General features: G+C 35.7%; 3 protein-coding genes and 1 non-coding gene across 4 annotated transcripts; 2 read left to right on the top strand and 2 right to left on the bottom strand.

The window, feature by feature from the left end:
- The first annotated feature begins 539 nt into the window (after positions 1-539).
- Positions 540-2,586, top strand: LOC108192992 (SKP1-like protein 1A). The gene is made up of 2 exons (XM_017359546.2): positions 540-950; positions 2,217-2,586. Exons 1-2 carry the CDS (start codon positions 648-650, stop codon positions 2,388-2,390), a joined length of 477 nt encoding a protein of 158 aa, XP_017215035.1. The 5' UTR covers positions 540-647; the 3' UTR covers positions 2,391-2,586.
- A 5,082-nt stretch (positions 2,587-7,668) lies between these two features.
- On the bottom strand, positions 7,669-12,220 carry LOC108227886 (probable 26S proteasome non-ATPase regulatory subunit 3). The gene is made up of 8 exons (XM_017403263.2): positions 11,996-12,220; positions 11,658-11,848; positions 10,833-10,970; positions 10,574-10,710; positions 9,425-9,479; positions 9,224-9,334; positions 8,631-8,870; positions 7,669-8,452 (listed from the first exon to the last, which is right to left on the bottom strand). The coding sequence occupies exons 1-8, from the start codon at positions 12,078-12,080 to the stop codon at positions 7,940-7,942; spliced, it is 1,470 nt and encodes a 489-aa protein (XP_017258752.1). The 5' UTR covers positions 12,081-12,220; the 3' UTR covers positions 7,669-7,939.
- A 4,125-nt stretch (positions 12,221-16,345) lies between these two features.
- On the bottom strand, positions 16,346-16,452 carry LOC135147429 (small nucleolar RNA R71). The gene has a single exon (XR_010285006.1). It is a non-coding gene; the product is annotated as a small nucleolar RNA R71 (small nucleolar RNA).
- A 4,357-nt stretch (positions 16,453-20,809) lies between these two features.
- Positions 20,810-21,277, top strand: LOC108225825 (uncharacterized). The gene has a single exon (XM_017400780.1). The coding sequence runs from the start codon at positions 20,810-20,812 to the stop codon at positions 21,275-21,277; it is 468 nt and encodes a 155-aa protein (XP_017256269.1).
- The last annotated feature ends 326 nt before the right edge of the window (positions 21,278-21,603 follow it).

The raw sequence follows: 21,603 nt of genomic DNA, 5'->3' as shown, positions 1-21,603 counted from the left end.
AATTTTTATTTATGTTACAATATAAATTTGTTATCTTTAAAATATTACTTGAATGATATTATGATATATATATCTATAATATATATATATATATATATATAATATATATATATATATATGTTTATATATATAATTTCAGATATGGATATTATCGTGATACGAAATTGTCTATATCCGTATCCGTATTTGAAATTGTCAAATATGGATGTGGATAGTATTTGCTTTGTCTCGGATGCAGATAATATCCGTTTTATTTTGGATATGAATGAGATTTTCTGACGAATATCAGATTTTTCGATCTATTTTGATAGTTCTATTTTTGAAAAATCCATAAAAAAAATGGTTCAAATAAAATGGGGCACGGGAGTACTGGTTTTAAAGAAAAATTCACATTGTATTACCGAAATATTCAACTTTGACCGCATACCGACTGAATATTTCGATGATAGAATATAAATATAGAAATATATTAAAAATTCTGAAAATTGTTAAATAATTTCTCCAAGAGTCCATGTTTATAAAGCCCCCTTAACAAGCTACCCTAAACAAAGCGCCTCGGTTATAAATACCTAGAAGATATCTCCTCATATACAAAACAATACACAGCCAAAGTTTATCTGTATCTATAATCACCATCATCATCCATCATGTCTTCCTCTCCCAAGATGATCTCTCTGATGAGCTCTGACAACGAGACCTTTGAGGTGCCTGAGGCCGTGGCTTTGGAGTCACAAACCATCAAACACATGGTGGAAGATGACTGTGCAAACACCACAATCCCTCTCCCTAATGTTACTGGCTCTATTCTTGCTAAGGTTATTGAGTACTGCAAGCATCATGTTGAAGCCCCCAAATCTGAGGATGGTGCTGTTAAGCCTGATGATGATCTCAAGGCTTTTGATGCTGATTTTGTCAAGGTTGATCAGGCTACCTTGTTCGATCTCATCTTGGTATGTTTCTTTCATCCTTCTTTGTGATTTTATGATTTGGGTTTTTGATTTTGTTATGTGGGTTTGTGTTTTTGTGATCTGGGTTTGTGATCTTTTGATTAGGGTTTGATTGTTGGTTGTGGGTGTGTGATTTGATGTGCGTTTGGGTTGTTTAGGGTTAGTTTTTGTGTTTGGCTTTGTGGTGTTTGTAGATCTGGTTTTTATCTGGATGCATATGTATGTCTGTGTGTTCTTGATTTGGTTTTGCTTGTGGGTTTGATCTAGGTTTGTGATTCTTTGGTACTGGGATGTGTTTTTTTGGATATTTATGGTTTGTCTTTGTGTTTTTTTTGTGGTTTCTGTAGATCTGATTTTGGGCGTTTGTTCGAATACCAACTAATCTTTGTTCTACTAAATTAATTCCAACTAATTTTACTTCCAAACTATGTTTTTCATGTTTTTGGTCTATTAATGTTGTACTTTTGATGTGTGTTTGATATGAAATTTGTATATCTGTGTCTTGAATGTTGGGGTTCATAGAAATTGTATCTGAAGATTGTTTGTAGTCCTATATATATGCAATATGGTTTGGGCAAAACATCATTCTACAAGAATCTTGGGGTCACAATTCACAGCTATTTACACTTTCAAGATACATTATATAAAGGTAGTGATATGGGTGGTTTGCAGATATTTGACTTCTGTTAGTGTAGGATTCATGTGTTTAATTTGACCCCCTAGTGTGAATCTATGTTTCTTATGTAATGTTTGAGATTCTTTTAGATGTTTCTCTTTATATGTAAAAGAAAAAATAGACAGTTCCTGTTCGACTATTGGCCAAGGTTATGATTATGTAGAATATATGATGGTAGCATGAAGGTGCTTTGTTTGTTGATAATAATCTACTGCTGGTGCCGAGAGATTATCCAAAAGGCTTTTTTAGGCTGGAAATTTAAATGTTATCCTAGCTTAGGTTGTATTTCCTCCTTCATTAGTCTTGAATCTATTTGTGTCACAGTTACTTATTTATGAACTTGTTTGATGAACATGATTATCATGGTATGTGCATTTTCAATTTAGCTGGACACCGTGTTCTATCTTTCATTGTCTTTTCTCCTCAACCTTGATTTCAGCAAACATTAGTGTATTGTTATCATGTTTACTTCCATTTGGTCCGTTTGTTGCTGTAGGACTTATGTCTCGACATTTGATCATGTGATCAGATGCTGGACATGGAACAATCTGTTAACACAGGGTTGTATTAACTTTTCTTCTTTATGATTCCAGGCGGCCAACTACCTTAATATCAAGAGTCTGTTGGATTTGACATGTCAAACTGTTGCTGACATGATCAAGGGAAAGACACCTGAGGAGATAAGGAAAACGTTCAACATCAAGAATGACTTCACTCCGGAGGAAGAGGAGGAGGTCAGGAGGGAGAATGCGTGGGCATTCGAGTAAACAACGTGCTGTCTGGATGGGGGAAATTAGTTGTAGCTATAACTATCTATCTATCTTTGAACAGAGATGTTAAATGTGGATTTGTGGTTGCCTTTTGTATGTAAGAACCTAAGCCTCAATTGCATGTTTCCAGGATGCTATTTCGCTAAGACTTGTTGAATGGAAGGTTAAGTTATGATGATGCTCAATTCTGTTACATCTCTGTTCTTTGTGTTAAGTTGTCTTTTGCTTTAACTATTTGGGCTTGTTTATGTCGGAGATTGATGTCTTACAGATCCCCATTTTTCATGGTGTTCTGTTTCAAAGCTCCAGAGGCTTTAGGCACAAATTGAAATTGGTTCAAGGAAAATTTACTTTGCATTCACTTGCTGCTGAATATTTGTTCTCCCAAGTAGCACGGGTCCCTAATGTTTCAAAGTTGAAGAACTTGATACATATTGGGGCCAAACACTGTTAAAAGTATAGAACAAAGTGTTGGTTATGTATTCCAGTCCAATTGAGACGTTTTAAAACAGTTTGGGTGTTGTGAACTACAAATGATACTGGTTGGTGGACACAGTTTGTAGTATATTGGTTAATACCTTGTCACTGCAAATGGCTTTCCAGTTTCCATGTGTGTATATCCAAATCCAGTTTCTAACTTTAAAAAGGCTGGATATTCTGTTGATATAGCCCTTTCTTCTTCCCGAGGTAGGATTTCGGGAAAAGTAAACTAAACTAAAGTTTTGGGAAAAAGGTTATTTTTTCCTCATCTCCCTAGATTATACTCCTTCCGTCCCATTTTAACTGCTTTTGACTTTTTTACACGTATTTTAAGATGTTAAAAAAATCATATCTAAACATAGTTATTCTTTATCAAATTTATATCAAATAAAAGTTTAGAATCTAAACTTTTATTTGATATAAGAATTGAACTTTTTTATTGAGTGTAGCTATTGTTTTTTTACGCCTCAATATACGTGTTAAAAAGTCAAACATCAGTTAAAATGGGACAGAGAGAGTACAGTATATGTTTCATTACATTGACTTTATAGTTAAAATGTTTCTCCTAGATTCTGGATCTTTTATCTGCCAAAGGTTAGATCAAAAACCAAAATCCGTATAAGAGCAAGTCCAATGGTGAGCTAAAAATAAGTGTAGCTATTGCTATTATATAGCATCAAAAAGTGGTTTTTGGTGCTAAAATAATATCACAACTCCAATGGTTGGTGCTATATCTTGTGCCAAATGAATATATGTGCATTCATGTACTTGAATAGGTTGAGATATAAATCTATTTATTATTCATTTCCCACCACTTTTTTACTTTTTGATGAGGTGGCAATTATAGCTATTGCTATAGTTTGTGCTAAATATAGCACCAACTATAGCAATATGCTATTTTAGCACCAAGTTTAGCACACCATTGGAGTTGAAATTTTTTGATTTTGAGCTATAATATAGATATAGAACAAGATATAGCTCACCATTGGACTTGCTCTAATAAGTATAAATTTATATTGATTGATATACGGAAGACGAGGGTGCGCAAATAGCTACTTGCCTACTTGGCCATGACATCCATAAACCTAAGCCATTGTACAGGTGAATACGATAACTTTGCAAAATGAAAGCTTTCGATGTACCTTAAGTACTAGGCTGCCCTTAAGCTGATTAAGGGTCTGTTTGGGATTGCTGTTGAAAATTGCTGTTGCTGTGAGTAAAAGTGCTGTTTTAAAAAGTGTTGTTTATAAAAACTGAGACTGTTTGGTAAATTTGATTTCAAATGTGTTGTTTGAATAAAAGCTGAAAACAAACTGTTTGGTAAAGTTTTTGTTAAACTACTGTTCAGAGTTATAATTATAATAAAATACTCACTCCGTCCCATTTTAGTTGTCACATTTTTATTTTTGTTGGTCAAAATGATTTTGACCGAAGATTATAAGTTACTCACTCATTATTTTAAAAAACTGAAAATTACATCTTAAAGTAAATTAAAAGTTATTTCCGGTGATATATTTTTTTTATTTTGTCAATTGATAAAATATTAAAAAAATTCAGTCAAACTTTAATCAATTTGACCGGCACAAAATCAAATGTGACAACTAAAATGGGACGGAGTGAGTAATATTTTATTCATTATTTCATAGACAAATATTGAACAACAAATATAATTGTGTAAAACAACTGAAACACTATAGGATAGGCTTGATCTTATCTTTAATGAAATTAGGTAAATTGTTGTTTATTATAATACGTTATAAAAATGTTTTGTAAGTTTTATTATTATGTAAACACCTACAATTATTTAATATTGTTTTCTTTAAAATTTAACTAAAAATTTTCTATAGGTGTCACATTTTTAAAAAAAAATATGTTATTGATATGCATATAATTTATAATATGATATGCATATAATTTATAATAATATATATATTTCATAATTTCAATTATACGTCATTGAAGTCAATCTCTTCATTAAACTAAAAAATATAAAGTAAGTAATGATTTAAAATATAAAATTATATAAGAATAACTATTAAATTATTATAACTTGTAATTATTGTATGTCATTTTTTTTCAATAAAGACTACTTCTATTTGATTTAGAACATCGAATTTTTATATTTATTTAAAAATTATATATAAATACATATCATTTACCAAAATACACTACTTAAATTTATTATATATAAAAAGATATAATTTTCTTCTTCATTTGATGTATTTACTCAACAAATTTCATTTTCCCCTCTATATTATAATTAATTTTTTTGTGGACAACAAATTTAATGAAACCAAAAATATAACCTTCAAATTTATTTAAACAACCACCAGTGTTTTAATAATTTATTTTAAATTTTTATAAAAAATCATCTAGCACCAAGCTTAACGGAGAATAATCGAGATTACAATAAAAAAATATTTTATACACGTGTACTGCTTTTTGTTGTTGTTTTGTTTTAAAAATAAAAACAACCGCATGTGCTAGGGTTTGATACCAGAACTTGTAAGAGCGGGCCGCAACAGTGGCTTTTGTGAAAAGCAGGGGTACACCTGCTTTCTGTAAAAGCTGCTGTTAGACAATAAGCGCAGTTTAAAAAATCTGTTTTAGATGTTACCAAACAGTCTCACACCTGCTTATTGATAAAAAGCTGTGGTTGTGGTTGAAAACCACAACCCCAAACAGGCACTAAATTGACTCAAATTGTTCTTTATTTCGACCCAACCCGCTGATACTTAAATTTTAATTGGGTTGAAAACTTTTTTTTTTAACTAAAAGCAAAGAATTTAATAAATAACTGAAATCTTGTTGAAACAAACCTTCGAACTGTCATACAACCTGATTAAGAAACAAAAAATGAGTTAAACATATAGCCGCTTTGTTTTCAGATTATTTAATACATAAAATATTTAAATTCTTAAATCTAAAAATTATTACAATCAAATCTCGATCAATCCAGCCTACATAAGTTCTGATCATTAGCATCACAATTGATCATCACATAAGCAGCAGCAGCATCTGTAGCCCAATGCTCAGGATTCTCAGTTACATCAACTAATATTGGATCAACAAATGATCGAAAAACATGAACAATTTTATGTCGTGAAAGGTGAACTCTTGCGGTATTTACCACCGCGCCATATTTCATCCAAACCTTACAGATCACCCTAAATACCATGTTAGTACTTATTAGAAACGTTAAACCCATAACAAAACGAAAAAAACATCAAAACAAACACAAACATCCCAAAAGGATAGGCACAACCTTGATGACAAGGTACTCAACAAGAACTCATCCGAAAAGAGTTAGATCTTGATTTTATTAATAAAAACTAACAAATATGAGAGAAGATAAAAGAGCGAAGATGCATAATCAGTAAAAAGGATGAAGGTTGAAGAGCGGAGAAGGAACGACTAAAATCGGAGGTCAGACTCTTAATACGGCCAGATCTATTTAGAATTAAGACACATTTTTCGGTTGAAAACTTATAAACGTAACTAAAATGGGTTGAATGGATTGAGTATGAGTTTTATTTATTTTTTATCCCACCCAACCCACATCGACATTACACTTTAATGAGCATGTATTGATTTTCTATTGAACTTGACATAAATCGTATTATCAATTAACTTTTTACTTATCATAAATTTTATATATTTGTACACTTTTTATATTTCACATTTCATATTTTAGAAAGCTTAAAAAACACGAAGACATGTACACTTTCGAAAGTGTGAACACGAAAACGACAAATCTAAGGTCACATAATCGATACTCTCTCCGTCTCATATTATGTGTCTAGTATTCACTATTCAAAGGTCAAGTTAACTAAATTTTGACCACAAATTACACATATTATCCAATTTAAAAATATTTAAAAAATTATTTTATTAGAAAATATATCTAATCCTCTTCAATATCCATTTTTCAGATTTTTAAAGTAATTAATAATTTTTTTTAATTAATGATCAAAGTATGGTCAAATTGACCCCTTAATAATAATATGAGATGGAGGGAGTAGCTGATAACTAGATTGTGTAATGAGATACTTCTAAATTTTAAAGTAGACATAATGTATTCTTATTAATATCATGGTAATTCTTAATTATAGTAACCTTAATGTTAAACCTTCGTATAGATGAGTTAGGTCTAAATTTCTACACTGATGTCCATTTTCTTTCGTGACATAGTAATAAAATCTAAAACTAAATGCAACTATATTATCTCTATGAGAAACTAAATCTGATAAAATTAACAACAAAGAGAAATCCAACCAGTTAAAACAATTTACAACATATAAGAAATCTAAACACTTGTATACTTGTGATCTAGAAGACTAGAACATAGTGAAAGTAGACAAAATAACAAACTAAAAAATTGAAGGAACAACCGAATAATTTTCGAAAGAACATACACTGCTAAATAAAACCCGATCAAAATCTAAATCGACGCAGTATATAAAGATCAAGGTTGAGTCAGTGAATAGTTATGTTTACGAGTTAAAATACTATAAACCCCAGTTACAATACTAAACCCGAGTTTCTATTAATTGCATACGAGTGGCCCAACCAGTGTACAGCTCTAATCAGTGCTATAAACTTGATCTAAATGAGAACTGTTGATTTATTGGATACAATACTTGCACATTCCGTGTTGCCATACTACTCGCTACATTTAGACCAAGACTCTATACAAACCTGCACAGTCCGTAGTTTTCCACCAAAATTTGTTTGCAGATAGAAGATTCAAGGCCTTGTGGCTTTTAAATAATGACAATTTAGCATCATTCTCCCATTGAATGGAAAAATTCTCAAGTAAACATCCACCTAAAAGGGATCCCCTCACCATACAAACATAACCAAGTTAACTCAAAGAGTAAAGTCTAAAAGCAGAGGAGGAAAAACGACATCAAGTAACAATACGATCAAATACTCCAGACAACAAATTCGTTTGAAAGGAAAATAAGGTAAAGAGAATCTGTCGCTGTCTATAATATGATCCAAATTTGTGGCAACAGCTGTAGAAGAGTCATAGCTCAATGCCACCTAGTCATGTGCATGAAAGCTTAAAACTCATCATCATCTTCCTCGGCTATATGCTTTGCAAGCTCTTGCTCCTGCTGTTGTCTCTCTCTCCTCTTCTCAGCACTTTCCTTGTCCTTGTGAGAATTTGCGGGAAATCGAAGTGCACGAACAGCTTCATTATGCATGTTAAGGCAAAACGCTATCCTGGAATTAAAAGCTGCTTGTGGCTCATTTGTTGAGTAAATGTCTCCGGTTTCCTTTGACACCATCCACCCATTTGCATGATCGATGGTGGCGTCAATGGCTCCATCCCTTATTGCCTTGGATACAATACTTTCAGCATCAGCAACAGGATTTGGAGAGTCCAATCTCAGCTTCCTGGCCACATCCACTAATGAAATGCGGGAGTATGAAATACTGATGTTGCGAAGCCCAGTTCTTATGACATTATGACGAAGCCTGACAATCAGATTATGGGTCCGGTCTGCAGTGAATGTGCTAGCGAACTTGTCAGCCACAGCTCTAAAGAGCTCCAGATCCCCAATTCGTACAGCCTAAAAGCCCAAATAGCGTGTTCAGAACCAAACTTAACATGTTATAAATTGCTCAACAATTTATCTAAACAAATTTTGCAGAGACACATTCAACTATTTTAAAATACTGAAAAAACATGATCATGTCCCTCATAAATAGGGGAAGAAGTTCATAATATACGGGTAAAGTTACACTCACATTTGTAAGTTCAAAGTACGGCCTCAATGCTTTTTCCATTCCCTTCTGCATAAAAACAGTCCGCTCTGGGATTTCTCCTAATAGTAGGCGTACTATCACCGCCCACTTGTTGCATTGGACTCGGAAACCAAGAGCTGCAACAGGGGCCTTACGGGCAGCTTGGAGCAGTGATTCTTTCGCATCAGTATACTCCAGCTGAATAGTTCTAATCTTTCCTAGGTAAAACAAGTAGCGGCAAAACTGAAGGAAAACAAAGTGTTAGCACACAAGCAAAAGAACCATCGATAACCAGAGATACCAATTACAAGCCCACTTATGCTATCAAACTCATAGAAGTTACTAAAATGACTAGATGATATAATTAACAATCATATGATATAACTAAAAGAAACTTCGATACTATAACTTTTAGTACCAGAAAAGAAAGGGCAGAAGAGAACTACTGGAAAACCAAGGTATCAGATATGAGAATGTGAAGCTGGAATTGAAATTCCAGACAGCTTAATATAAAATATGTGCAACAAATTCCAGACAATGCGAGTCTATAGGAAAATGCAGAATTCTCATTTAAAAGGAAAAAAGATAGCAGTAACCTGCTGATTGGAATGGGCTTCAAATCGAGGTGCCTTTGACCTTAGTTTCTCTGCCTGGTCATATAAATTGTAGTGGAGATAATTGCGTAGTAGCAGATTGAGAAGAGTTTCCTGCAACGTCATATTTGTACAATAGAGTATTGCATTATTTAAAGGTTCAGTATTAAGGCATCAAGTAAGGGAAAATTTCTTGGATAAAACCTGTCCCAACTCATCATGGCGAAGTGTTGCAATCCTATGCAAGGCCAGTAGATTTCTATAAACATAGAGTCACTATTTAGGACACTATTAGAGATAAAGAAAATAGACAAATAACAAAAATGGTTTTCGAAAAATTTAAACAAAAAGTGCCCAAAAGCCATAGATAATCATTATTATAAGAACTATGCATCATAATATATCATTAGTATTAGGATTCAGGATTGGGGTGTGATGATTTTTCTTCAGATCTCATCCCTCACTTCAATAATCTTGCAAGGAAAGACAATCTCTGGTTTTATAATTCAAAACCCAGGAAATGTTAATATTTATGTCTTCCTTTATTCATCGCAATCTCAATAACAACAATATATACTTTATCTATCTAGGTTCATGAATCAACTTCGAGTTTTACTCATAAAATAGATCTTTCTGAAACTCAGCCCTTGGAAATCTAGTCTGCTTACTTTACTACCGATAACATTATGGATTGCTTTTCATATTTCGTATCTGGAATAGAAAAAATCACTAGCTTCGTTCAATGGTACCAAATTAGTTAAACATATTTTAATTTTCAGATGTGTCTTATATGTGTCTGGGCAAATCAATATAATGTACTTGATTGGTACACTTTCCAGATTGATATTCAATTTATATTTACTTTGAGCTAGCCAGCTATCTGCACCCGCAAAAACTTGGAGGTGTGTAAAATTAATACATACATAAATTAATTTTCCATCTCTTGCAGGAAAAGTGAGAATTAATGGCACAAGACAATTACAATGTCTACTAATTACATCCTTAGAGTTATGACATGGGAGCTTTTCAAGGTGACTTCTTTACAGATAATCATAACGATTAGAGCCTTGCTTATGCCTAGGTATATATGATACCCATTGTCATTGATTTCTTAAAAGGGGAAAAAAAAAATCCTTAATGGGCAGCTTGCTTCCAACTTTCGAATGTGTTGTAAATTACTAAATTGTAATGCATATCCTTTCCATCAGGGATAACTTTTTTCCTTAATTACTCTGTCACAGAAAGGGCCATAAAGATGCAACTCGTTTATCTACTGGCACAAACACACGAAGGCACACAAAGAGTAGCAATACTTTGAGTCAAATGAAGAATATATATAAATTTAAAACTTACCCCCGAATTTCAGCCAGATCGCCTGTAAGTTCATAGCTAAGGGAATAATAGAAGTAGAGCCTGGATGCTAAAACTTCCACAGTTCGTCTATTCAAGTTCTTCACCCGGGCAATACTTGCTGAGGAACAAGCTTTAGCCTAAAAAAATTGCAAAGAATTAAATAAAATTATTCAATAGTACAGCAAATGCCGGTACCATCATCCAAAAAGCAAAGATTGTAATTTACTTATAGTACGCAGAGTAAGCAACACTGTTATACCTCACTGTATTTCTTCTGATCAATGAGAAATATTAGCACAAGTAAATAGCAGTAAATCTCGAGCTCAGGCAAGGAATGTTTTGCGAGGGCTGTAGTTGCAGACATTGCAGTGTCAACTTCCATATCATGCTCATCTTCCTACAGATTATAAAACTAAGTTGTAAATTCGAAATAAAACAAGTTATAATATTCTCTGCATTGATGAAAAACTTATTAATACATATGTCTAAGCCACTACATCAGTAACTTAGACATATAATTCTCCGATCTAAGGCTGTACTGCAATTTTAGCCAAATCCAAGGTCCGGCGAAGTAAATCTTAACAATAAAACTCTTATGGCCTACTAAAAGCAGCTTTTGCAAGAGTTTATAGTCAAGGAACTAATAAGATTCAGTTGTTTGTAAAGTTTAGTCTCTTGCAAGTCTTTGTTTTTTGTATTAGTTAGCACGATTACAGTTCAATCGTGGGTATTTGTTTCAGTTTACTCAGCTTCTAAGTTGTAACAGCTATGAAATAAACACGCCACACCATGAATATTCTTTGTGTTCTAGCTTATATTACCAGTTGTTTGCATATAACAAGAATCAAATACAGAATTAATCTACGGCTCGGTCTAGCTCCACATACACATAACTACAATTTTACATATGAATAGTGTAACTTTTCAGTAGTTACAATTCTACAACATACAAACTATTCAAGCATACATTTAAATCTCCAATGTAAAACAAAAACAGTAATAAAAAATTAATAAGAAATTATCAACTAAAATAAACAGTAATTAACACAATATTCAAAATAAATGAGTGGAACAAAATAAAAACCTTTGGAAGATATGAAGCCAAACGAGCATGAACCTCAGATCCAGGAACCAGAGAGAAATTGAGAAACGCATTGACAACAGACGCATTAAGCTTCTTTCTCAACGCAATCGTCAACCGAACTGCTCGGAGAATCCGACGAACTTCGCGAGCATAAGCACCAGACTCAATCAACGAAGCAATCTCCTTCAAATCTGCAAAACAAAGACCCTAAGTCTCCATACACAATCGCATTCAAGCAACAAAAATTGGCGATTATATCACTGAGCCATCTCGTTCAAGTCAAAACCCCTAATTTTCCGTACAGAACTAATTAATACAAGAAAATCGATGAATCTTACGCTGCAGAGTGGAGGGAGTAGCGGCCGTGACGGAATTAGAGGGCGCCGGCGCCGGAACCTCTTTCATTTCAACGTCTTGAGTCATTGTTGTGTAGATCGGAGCTCCGGTTAAATTGATCTAGTTTGTGCGTTTGTGTGCGAATAAATTAGGGCTTTTATAAATGTTATCTTTCCCAACAAGTTACATACACAGTATGTATACAAACTCGAATTATAGTGGTTTTTATCTTAACGGCATCCAAAGTTTGTTTTCAGTTATAAATTACATATTCAGTTTTTTGGTTATTTTAGCAAGGTCCCTGTAGTAGGTCTTGATGTTTTTAAGGGCACCCTTTAAAAAAAAAAAAAAAAATCTTTTCTCTCTTTTTTTGATTTTCTATTGAAAAACGAAAAAACATGTTCAACAAGGATTTACTCTTTTTTTAATTTTCAAATATTTTCCGAATTTCATCTTATACTGAAAAAATAAAGAACATGTTCAACAATACATGTTGTAACGACCCAACTTTTTAAGCAAATAACTATTATTCATATGCTAAATCTCAAATGTCATAAATTTAACAAAATAGAATTCAAATGCAGCGACATTACAGTTAAAATCGAAGAAATCATAGTCTAATATAAATTATGAATAAAGTGAAATAACTCTATAAAATACTAGAAATATGTAAGTTCAAATCTTTGGAGCAAACTAAGCCAATTCTCTCCCGATCCAAAAGCTAGGCACCTCAAAATTTGTAAGTAATGAGCTATACAAGCCTAGCAAGATAACCAATTGTAAAAGCTAGTGAATCAGTGTTTAGCATAATCTCATAAGTTCCATAAATCCAGAATCATTATTCAAATATATAATTCATGATGACATAAGCTAAGGTCACAAATACCGGTGACTCGGTATCATAAGTTCATAATTTGTCCGTAATGCGCTCCTTACTAAGGTATCATAAAGTGTGCAACCCCGAAGGTATGCACTCCCTTGTAAGGATCATAGGCTAGTTTTGAAACTTTACGCAGATACTCAAGATTTTATAAGTCAGAGCTAACTCAGAATTCTTACATCTAAAATATTTAACTTGATCCAAACATTTAAAAAAAAAATAAAGCTTTAAATAGATAAAATGGCAAGTCTGAAAAGTTAAGTTACACTAGCTGCAAAAATGGTGATCCAAAATATTGCCAAACAAAACCTACGTTTACATTAATAAACCAACTAAAATTACTAAATGATCCATATATAATGTTAAGGCGTAAACAGTATTACTTCAATATATATATAGCCTATACAGTGCTGAACCATACTAGTTAACAATAAACATATAGCATTTTGATATTTCTCAACAAGTCAAAGTAGATAAGAAAAGAAAGTACGTAATACACTTTAGTACAAAATCACATTTTAGTAACATGCAATTTACAAAATCATATAATAGTTTAAAATTAAAGAATATATCAATTCAACTAAAACGTAAAACCGTGCATCATTGTTCCAAAATAATTGAAATAATGTATGGCATTTCATGTATAAATCATTTAAAAAATTTATTTTCTTACGAACCAAAATCTTCAGACTTTATATGTATAAAAAAAATTAATCCATTAACATCATACTATATTTAAAATCTAATATACAAAAGCATTAATGCGTAAGCATGCACATTTAATATAATCATAACTTTGGGAGCGCATGATAGACCAATAAAATATGAAAGCAGTAAATATCTTCTAGGAAAGAATATTTTATTAATCATTCTGAAAGTAATATCATTGACCTATTTGTACAAAGAATGCAAACAGTAACATGCTCTATAAAATAAGGGGGATGATTTAACCGAGCTAAAAATCAAACATCACATGAGTAGTAATAGTTAAAGTGCATAGCAAAACTATAGAATAATATTAAAAAACATGTATGTGTATAAAAAGAAGATGTACAGTTAAACATATCTTGATAGAAGATTGCCGGGCAAACGAAAATGTACTTGGTACATGTCTATTTATTTACAAATTAGATAAAGCCCACTCCTAGGTTTGTAGGTAGTTATCACCCCACTACTTTTCAAATCACGTACACATTATCTTTTTATAGCAGTATTTTTTGACTAAGTAAAACATTTAAAGATTTAAAATAAAGTATACTTAATTATATAGATATTTATAACCAAATACATTATTTCGCAACGTATTATATAAAATCTACATACATAACATGCGAGGCATACTATTATGTAAACTCAACATATATGAAAACATTATTATTATTATTATTATTATTATTGTTATTGTTATTGTTATTATTTATTAAAATAAATAATTTTAAAATTCCAAAGACAGATACATAAATACATATATGTATAACAAAATCAACAGATTGTATATGTTTTCCCCAACTTCTTTGGATCCCTCCATCAATGCTTCAATGATAAGTGGATTTCATATCGACTTGGAAGCCTTCGTTTTGACTTAAAACGATGAAATGGCCTCAAGCTTTTGATGTTTTTGATATGTTTTAGTGTTGTGTTGTGTAGTTTCTTGGAAGGAGGACGAAGAGGAGACTCATAGCTTTCATTGAAAAAAAACGGCGAAGCAATCGGATGCACGAGGCGAAAGTTATGGGCGAATAAGTGTCGGGTGCGCATTCTGCCATTGTGAGGCGCCCGCCTCACTTGTGACGCGCCCGCCTGAGCTGTGACGCGCCCGCCTCACACTCTGGGCGGGATTTTTGGCCCGTTTTGACCGTTTTTGATCCGTTTGAAGGCCCGTTCGCTGGAGAAGTAAAAGAAAGGCTTGGGGAACTAAAAAGATAACCTAGAAACATTCTAAGGAGCACGTGACGGCTACGGAGAAGATCAAGATCGAATTTCATACTTTTTACTTTTGTAATTCTTCGAAGTAGGCGTAACTTTGGATGCTCATTTCAGATTTGTTTCTTAACTCTTATTCTAGTACTTTGACTTTGTTTTTCATATTCAGTACCATGTTTACATTCAACCCATGATGATGAGAAGTTCGATTATGAACTAATCATTATCGTGGGATTCTAGCGGATTTATATATGGATTTCAGTAGTTAATTTGCCTTAATTATTTGTGTGATGAATGTTAATTTCTTCGTATTGGTTGTGCTTATTCGTCTTGGATGCGTAGCTAACATCTTAGATTGTTTGTTAATCTTTATTGAAGCGATAGTGGATATATTGATTTAGAACTTGCCATGCGAACATATGATTATGTATTCAATATATATGATTAGTGGTGTGATTTTAACCATCTTGCATCGCCCGATGTAATCTTGATAGATAACTTGTTCTTCCACCGTTATGTTTTCAAATCTTATAGACATATAAGGTCTAAGCATAATTGGTGTCTGTTTACCTTCTATCTTAATTGTGAATGTGTAGCAGTATGGTGCACGTATAACGACAGTTAGCGTGTATCAGTTTCGTGTTATCTGATTAGTTATCAACCATCACATATCAATAAGGCATAACTCTGAAGGAAGTATATAATGAAGTTAGAATCCCATGTTTTATTCTCATTAGTAATCCAGTTAATCACTTAGTTATAATTCGACTTTAATTAGTTAATTTAGATAAAACCAACCAAGTTGTTATTTGTCTAAGCATTGAATAATAATCATACATTGGTGCATAAGTGCATATTTCTGAATACACCAGTCTCTGTGGGAACGAACTGAATTTGATTCTATACTACTTGTGACCACGTACGCTTGCGTGATTTTGTGCGAACAAGTTTTTGGCGCCGCTGCCGGGGACTCGGTGTTATATTTTAGTTTATGAGCTTGTCATCAGTGGTCGTTAAAGTTCAATGACCTGGATTCTTTTCTCACTTTTATTTCGTTTGTGTGTGTTTAAGGTACTTGAGTGACGTGTATGCGAACACGTTCTCAGGCCCGTAAAGAAGCATTGGCAAAAGCAGAAACGAAAGTGAACACTACAATGGGTGATCGACCACCAGTTGCGAATGATACTAAGGCTCTTAAGGCTTTCTCTGAGCCTAAAATCAATGATATTCAGTCAAGCATTGTCAGGCCAGCGATCGAGGCCAACACTTTTGATATCAAACCGAGCACTATTCAGATGGTACAGAACTCAGTGCAGTTTGGGGGTTCTCCGATAGAGGACCCTAATATGCATATTCGGGATTTCATTGAGATCTGCGACACTTTCAAGTTCAATGGGGTGACGAGGCCATCAAATTGAGGCTATTCCCATTTTCTCGGAGGGATAAAGCTAAGGGATGGTTGCACTCTCTCCCTGCAGGATCTATTAAGAAATGGGAGGATCTGGCTCAGAAATTTCTTACTAAGTTCTTCCCTATGGCCAAAACAGCTGCAATCAGGAATGCTATCACTCAATTCTCTCAGCTGTCCGGTGAAACTTTATGTGAAGCGTGGGAACGCTACAAGGAGATGCTTCGAAAGTGCCCACATCATGGGATGCCTGATTGGATGGTTATTAATTGCTTCTATAATGGCTTGGGTCCTCAATCGAGGCCAATGCTCGATGCAGCATCAGGTGGAGCTCTATGGGCTAAGAGCTATGAGGAGGCTTATGAGTTGATCGAGATGATGGGTGCAAATGAATATCAGAATCCTACTCAGCGTCTTCATCAGGGCAAAGCAGCAGGGATTCTGGATGTTGATGCTACTACAGCATTGACTGCTCAAATTAAGGCTCTCACTATGAAGATGGATTCTTTGGTAAACTTGAGAAATCAGCAGCCACCTTCAGTTTGCGAGCTTTGTGCTGGTGCACATTCTTCTGATCAGTGTGCTATATCTAGTGAATCCGCTCAGTTTGTGAGCAACTTCCAGAGGCCTCAACAGCCAGCTCCTGCCACTTATCATCCCAATAATCAGAATCATCTGAATTTCAGCTGGAGCAACAATCAGAACTTCATGCCACAACAGCAGCAACAGTTTCAGCAGCAGGGAGCTAGACCTTTCAACCCCTCTGGTTTTCAACAACAGTTTGCACCGAAGCAGCAATTCCATCCACCTGGATTCTAGCAACAAAATCATGGGGTGGCTGGACAGTCTTCCAATGAAAGATCAGAATTGGAAGAATTAAGACTAATGGTTAAAAGCCAAGCGGTGTCAATCAAGACCTTGGAGAACCAGATTGGGCAGATTGCTAACGTGTTGATTAACAGACCACAAGGAACCCTTCCTAGTGATACCGAGGCCAATCCGGGCAAGAAAGAGATGAAAGAACAGGTACAGGCTGTCACCCTGAGGTCTAGAAAGGTTACGAAGGAAAAAGAATCAGCAACAGAGCAAAACAAGGAAGAGAGTGATCAACAGGTTGAAACACCCGTGCTCTCATCTAAGTCTGATAGTGAAAAAACTGTTGTTGAGGCTGACAAGGATGAAATCAACGAGGAAGCAATCAAGGAATCAGCCGAGAAGTCTAGTCTTAAAGCTGATATTGGGGTTAAGCAAGTATATCCATCTCCCCCTTTTCCAAAGAGACTGCAGAAGCATAAGCTCGACAAACAATTCGCTAAATTTCTAGAGGTCTTCAAGAAATTACAAATCAACATACCTTTTGCGGAGGCTCTAGAACAAATGCCGAGTTATGCTAAATTCATGAAAGGTATTCTATCTCGGAAACTCAAACTCGAGGAATTGGAGACTGTGGCTTTGATCGAGGAGTGTAGTGCTGTGTTGCAGCAGAAGTTGCCCCCGAAGCTGAAAGATCCGGGAAGTTTCACAATCCCGTGTACTATTGGGCAATTGTCATTCGACAAGTGTTTATGTGATTTGGGAGCTAGCATCAATCTGATGCCCTTGTCTATTTTCATGCAACTTGGTCTTCCGGAGCTGAAACCCACTAATATGTCTTTGCAACTGGCTGATCGTTCGATTACATATCCAAGGGGGATAGTTGAAGATGTGTTGGTAAAGGTATATAAGCTAATCTTCCCTGCTGATTTTGTCATTCTCGACTTTGAGGAAGATAAGAAGATTCCCATCATCTTGGGAAGACCATTCCTTGCGACAGGGCGGACTTTGATTGATGTGCAGAAGGGTGAACTCACAATGAGAGTTCAAGATCAGATGGTCACTTTCAACGTGTTCAATGCCATAAAACTTCCATCGGACGAGGAGGAGTGCTTTAAAGTGGATGTTCTCGAAGCTGTAGCTCAGTCGGAAATCGATAACAGGCTGAAAACTGACATCTTGGATAGAGTTCTATCAGGTGACTCAGAATTCGAAGATGAGGAGGAAGAAGAACACCTTCAATACTTAAATGCTTCTCCTTGGTGAAGACGGATGGATCCTCCAATTGAATCTCTTGGGTTATCCGAGTTGAAAGATTCTCATGAACGGCTGAAACCCTCTAGTGTTGAAGCTCCTATACTTGAGCTTAAGCAACTTCCCGAACACCTAAGGTATGCCTTTCTTGGCGAAGCTTCTACATTACCTGTAATTTATGCATCTAACCTTTCAGGTATCGAGGAAGAAAAGCTTTTGAGAATTCTTAGGGAGTTCAAATCAGCCATTGGATGGACTATTGCAGATATCAAGGGAATCAGCCCTTCTTATTGTCAACATAAAATTCTGATCGAGGAGGGTAGTAAACCCACTGTTGAACATCAAAGAAGACTCAATCCAATCATGAAAGAAGTGGTGAAGAAGGAGATTCTTAAGTGGCTCGATGCTGGCATTATTTATCCAATCTCGAACAGTTCTTGGGTGAGCCCTGTTCAATGTGTGCCTAAGAAAGGAGGTATGACCGTGGTAGCTAATGAGAAGAATGAGCTCATTCCGACTCGAACAGTCACAGGTTGGAGAATATGCATGGATTATCGGAAGCTCAATAAAGCCACCAGAAAAGATCACTTTCCGCTGCCTTTCATTGATCAGATGCTTGATAGGTTGGTCGGTCATGAGTACTATTGTCTTCTTGATGGGTATTCAGGGTATAATCAGATTTGTATCGCACCAGAGGATCAGGAGAAGACCACTTTCACTTGCCCTTTTGGCACATTTGCTTTCCGTCGTCTTTCTTTTGGACTTTGTGGTGCACCAGCAACTTTTCAGAGATGCATGATGGTTATTTTCTCCGAGATGATTGGTACTAATGTTGAGGTGTTCATGGATGACTTTTCTGTGTTCGGGTATTCTTCTGATGAATGCTTGAGCAACTTGACGATGGTGCTAAAAAGATGTGTGGAAACTAATCTCGTTCTTAATTGGGAAAAATGCCACTTCATGGTTCAAGAAGGCATCATTCTTGGGCATAAAGTTTCTAACAAGGGTCTTAAGGTAGATAAAGCTAAGGTGGAGACAACTGAAAATCTTCCTCCACCAATCTCAGTAAAGGGGATTCGGAGTTTTCTTGGTCACGAGGGAATCTATCAACGGTTCGTCAAGGATTTCTCTAAAATCACCAAACCCTTGTGCAACTTGTTAGAGAAGGATGTGCCCTTCAAATTTGATGAAGAGTGCTTGGCTGCGTTCGAAACTCTCAAGAAGAAATTAACCACAACACCCGTTATTACTGCACCTGATTGGAATGAGCCCTTCGAGATGATGTGTGATGCTAGTGACTATGCAGTGGGAGCCGTGCTTGGTCAGAGAAAGAGTAACATCTTTCACGTGATTTACTATGCTAGTAAGACTCTCAATGGTGCTCAGCTGAATTACACTACCACGGAGAAGGAACTACTGGCTATTGTTTACGGATTCGAGAAATTCAGGTCTTATTTGCTAGGGACGAAGGTGTTGGTTTACACCGATCATGCTGCCATTCGGTATCTGGTGTCGAAGAAAGACTCGAAGCCTCGTTTGATTCGTTGGGTTCTTTTGCTTCAAGAATTCGAGTTGGAGATCAAGGATAGGAAAGGGACTGAAAATCAGGTGGCTGATCATCTCTCTCGGTTGGAAGATGAAGCGCGTGCCTCCAAAGACACCACCTTGATCAACAAGTCTTTTCCTGATGAACAGTTATTTGGGGTCCAAGAAGAAGAGCCGTGGTTTGCGGATATAGTGAATTATCTCGTGAGTAATGTCATTCCTCCTGATTTGTCTTATGCTCAAAAGAAAAAGTTTCTTCATGAGGTGAAGTGGTATAGTTGGGATGAGCCATTCTTGTTTCGACAAGGTTCAGATCAGATCATTCGAAGGTGCATTCCATACAGTGAGATTGAAGGAATTTTGCAAGCTTACCACGACTCTACTTATGGAGGACACTATGGAGGACAGAAGACAGTTGCTCGTATTCTGCAGGCAGGGTTCTTTTGGCCTACGCTCTTTAAGGACGCTCATCAGTTTGTGTTGAAGTGCGATCGTTGTCAAAGGGTTGGTAATATCTCTCGAAGGGATGAAATGCCCCTCAATGTACTTCTTGAGGTTGAAATCTTTGATGTGTGGGGTATAGACTTCATGGGACCCTTTATCTCATCTTGCAATAATCTCTACATTCTTCTTGCTGTGGATTACGTATCCAAATGGGTTGAAGTCAAGGCTTTACCAACCAACACAGCTGCAGTAGTCATCAGTGTCCTTCAGAAGAACATATTCACTCGCTTTGGTACTCCTCGCGTTATAATCAGTTATGAGGGATCACACTTTTGCAATCGCAAGTTCACAGCGCTGATGGAACGGTTTGGTATCAATCATAGAGTTGCTACGGCTTATCATCCTCAAACGAATGGGCAAGCTGAGGTATCTAATCGTGAAATCAAGCGAATCCTAGAGAAAGTTGTGAGTCCTTCGAGAAAAGATTGAGCATTGAAGCTTGATGAGGCCGTGTGGGACTATAAAACGGCGTATAAGACGCCATTGGGGATGTCGCCTTTTCAGTTGGTTTGTGGAAAAGCATGTCATTTGCCCGCGGAGTTAGAGCACAAGGCATATTGGGCCTTAAAGAAGTTGAATTTTGATATGACAGCGGCTAGTGAGAAGAGAATGCTTCAATTAAATGAACTCGACGAGTTCAGGCTTCAGGCGTACGAGAACAACAAACTTTACAAGGAAAAAGTCAAGAGATGGCATGATAAGAAGTTGGTGCAAAAGAAGTTCTTCATTGGCCAACAAGATCTACTATATAATTCTCGTCTCAGACTCTTTCCAGGGAAGTTGAAATCCAGATGGTCTGGTCCTTTCACAATTAAAACGGTGTTTCCACATGGAGCAATTGAAATATATGAAACAACACCGGAAGAATCATTTAAAGTGAATGGACAGAGATTGAAGCCATATTTCGGAGGACCGGTGCATCGCGAGTTGGTAAGCACCATCCTCACTATTGTCTAACTCTTGGACTTTACGTCAAGCTAATGACATTAAACAAGCGCTTCGTGGGAGGCAACCCACGTGTTTTCGAGTTTCTTTTTGCTTATAAAAAAAAAAGGTGTTAGAAACTTTTTCGTGTGTTTGCACTCTGGTGGATTGGGGCGGCTGCACCACACACCAGGCGGGCGCCTCAAACCACCAGAAGCCAAGCAAAGAAAAAAAATCAGCAAAAAAATCAAAAAAACGCACTGCCAGCGCCAGGCGGCCGCGCGAGCGAAGCGCCGGCGTGGCGTGCCCAGTAGCTACTTGCGTTTTATATATAAAAAAAAAATTTGCTCCTCTCGATT

This window comes from Daucus carota, chromosome 6, assembly GCF_001625215.2.
Source record: "Daucus carota subsp. sativus chromosome 6, DH1 v3.0, whole genome shotgun sequence".
Classification (NCBI taxonomy): Eukaryota; Viridiplantae; Streptophyta; class Magnoliopsida; order Apiales; family Apiaceae; genus Daucus; species Daucus carota.
The sequence above is the reverse complement of the archived record's forward strand: the minus strand, read 5'-3'. Positions and strand labels throughout refer to the sequence as shown.

Bases quoted from the DNA above. Each gene is read 5' to 3' on its own strand.
- LOC108192992 (XM_017359546.2), top strand. From the start codon at position 648: ATGTCTTCCTCTCCCAAGATGATCTCTCTGATGAGCTCTGACAACGAG. The intron at 951-2,216 runs GTATGTTTCTTT...TTATGATTCCAG, and splicing joins CCTTGTTCGATCTCATCTTG to GCGGCCAACTACCTTAATAT.
- LOC108225825 (XM_017400780.1), top strand. From the start codon at position 20,810: ATGTCGCCTTTTCAGTTGGTTTGTGGAAAAGCATGTCATTTGCCCGCG.
- LOC108227886 (XM_017403263.2), bottom strand. From the start codon at position 12,080: ATGACTCAAGACGTTGAAATGAAAGAGGTTCCGGCGCCGGCGCCCTCT. The intron at 9,480-10,573 runs GTAAGTTTTAAA...CTATGTTTATAG, and splicing joins GATCTGGCTGAAATTCGGGG to AAATCTACTGGCCTTGCATA. The intron at 9,335-9,424 runs GTTTTATCCAAG...ATGACGTTGCAG, and splicing joins GCCATGATGAGTTGGGACAG to GAAACTCTTCTCAATCTGCT.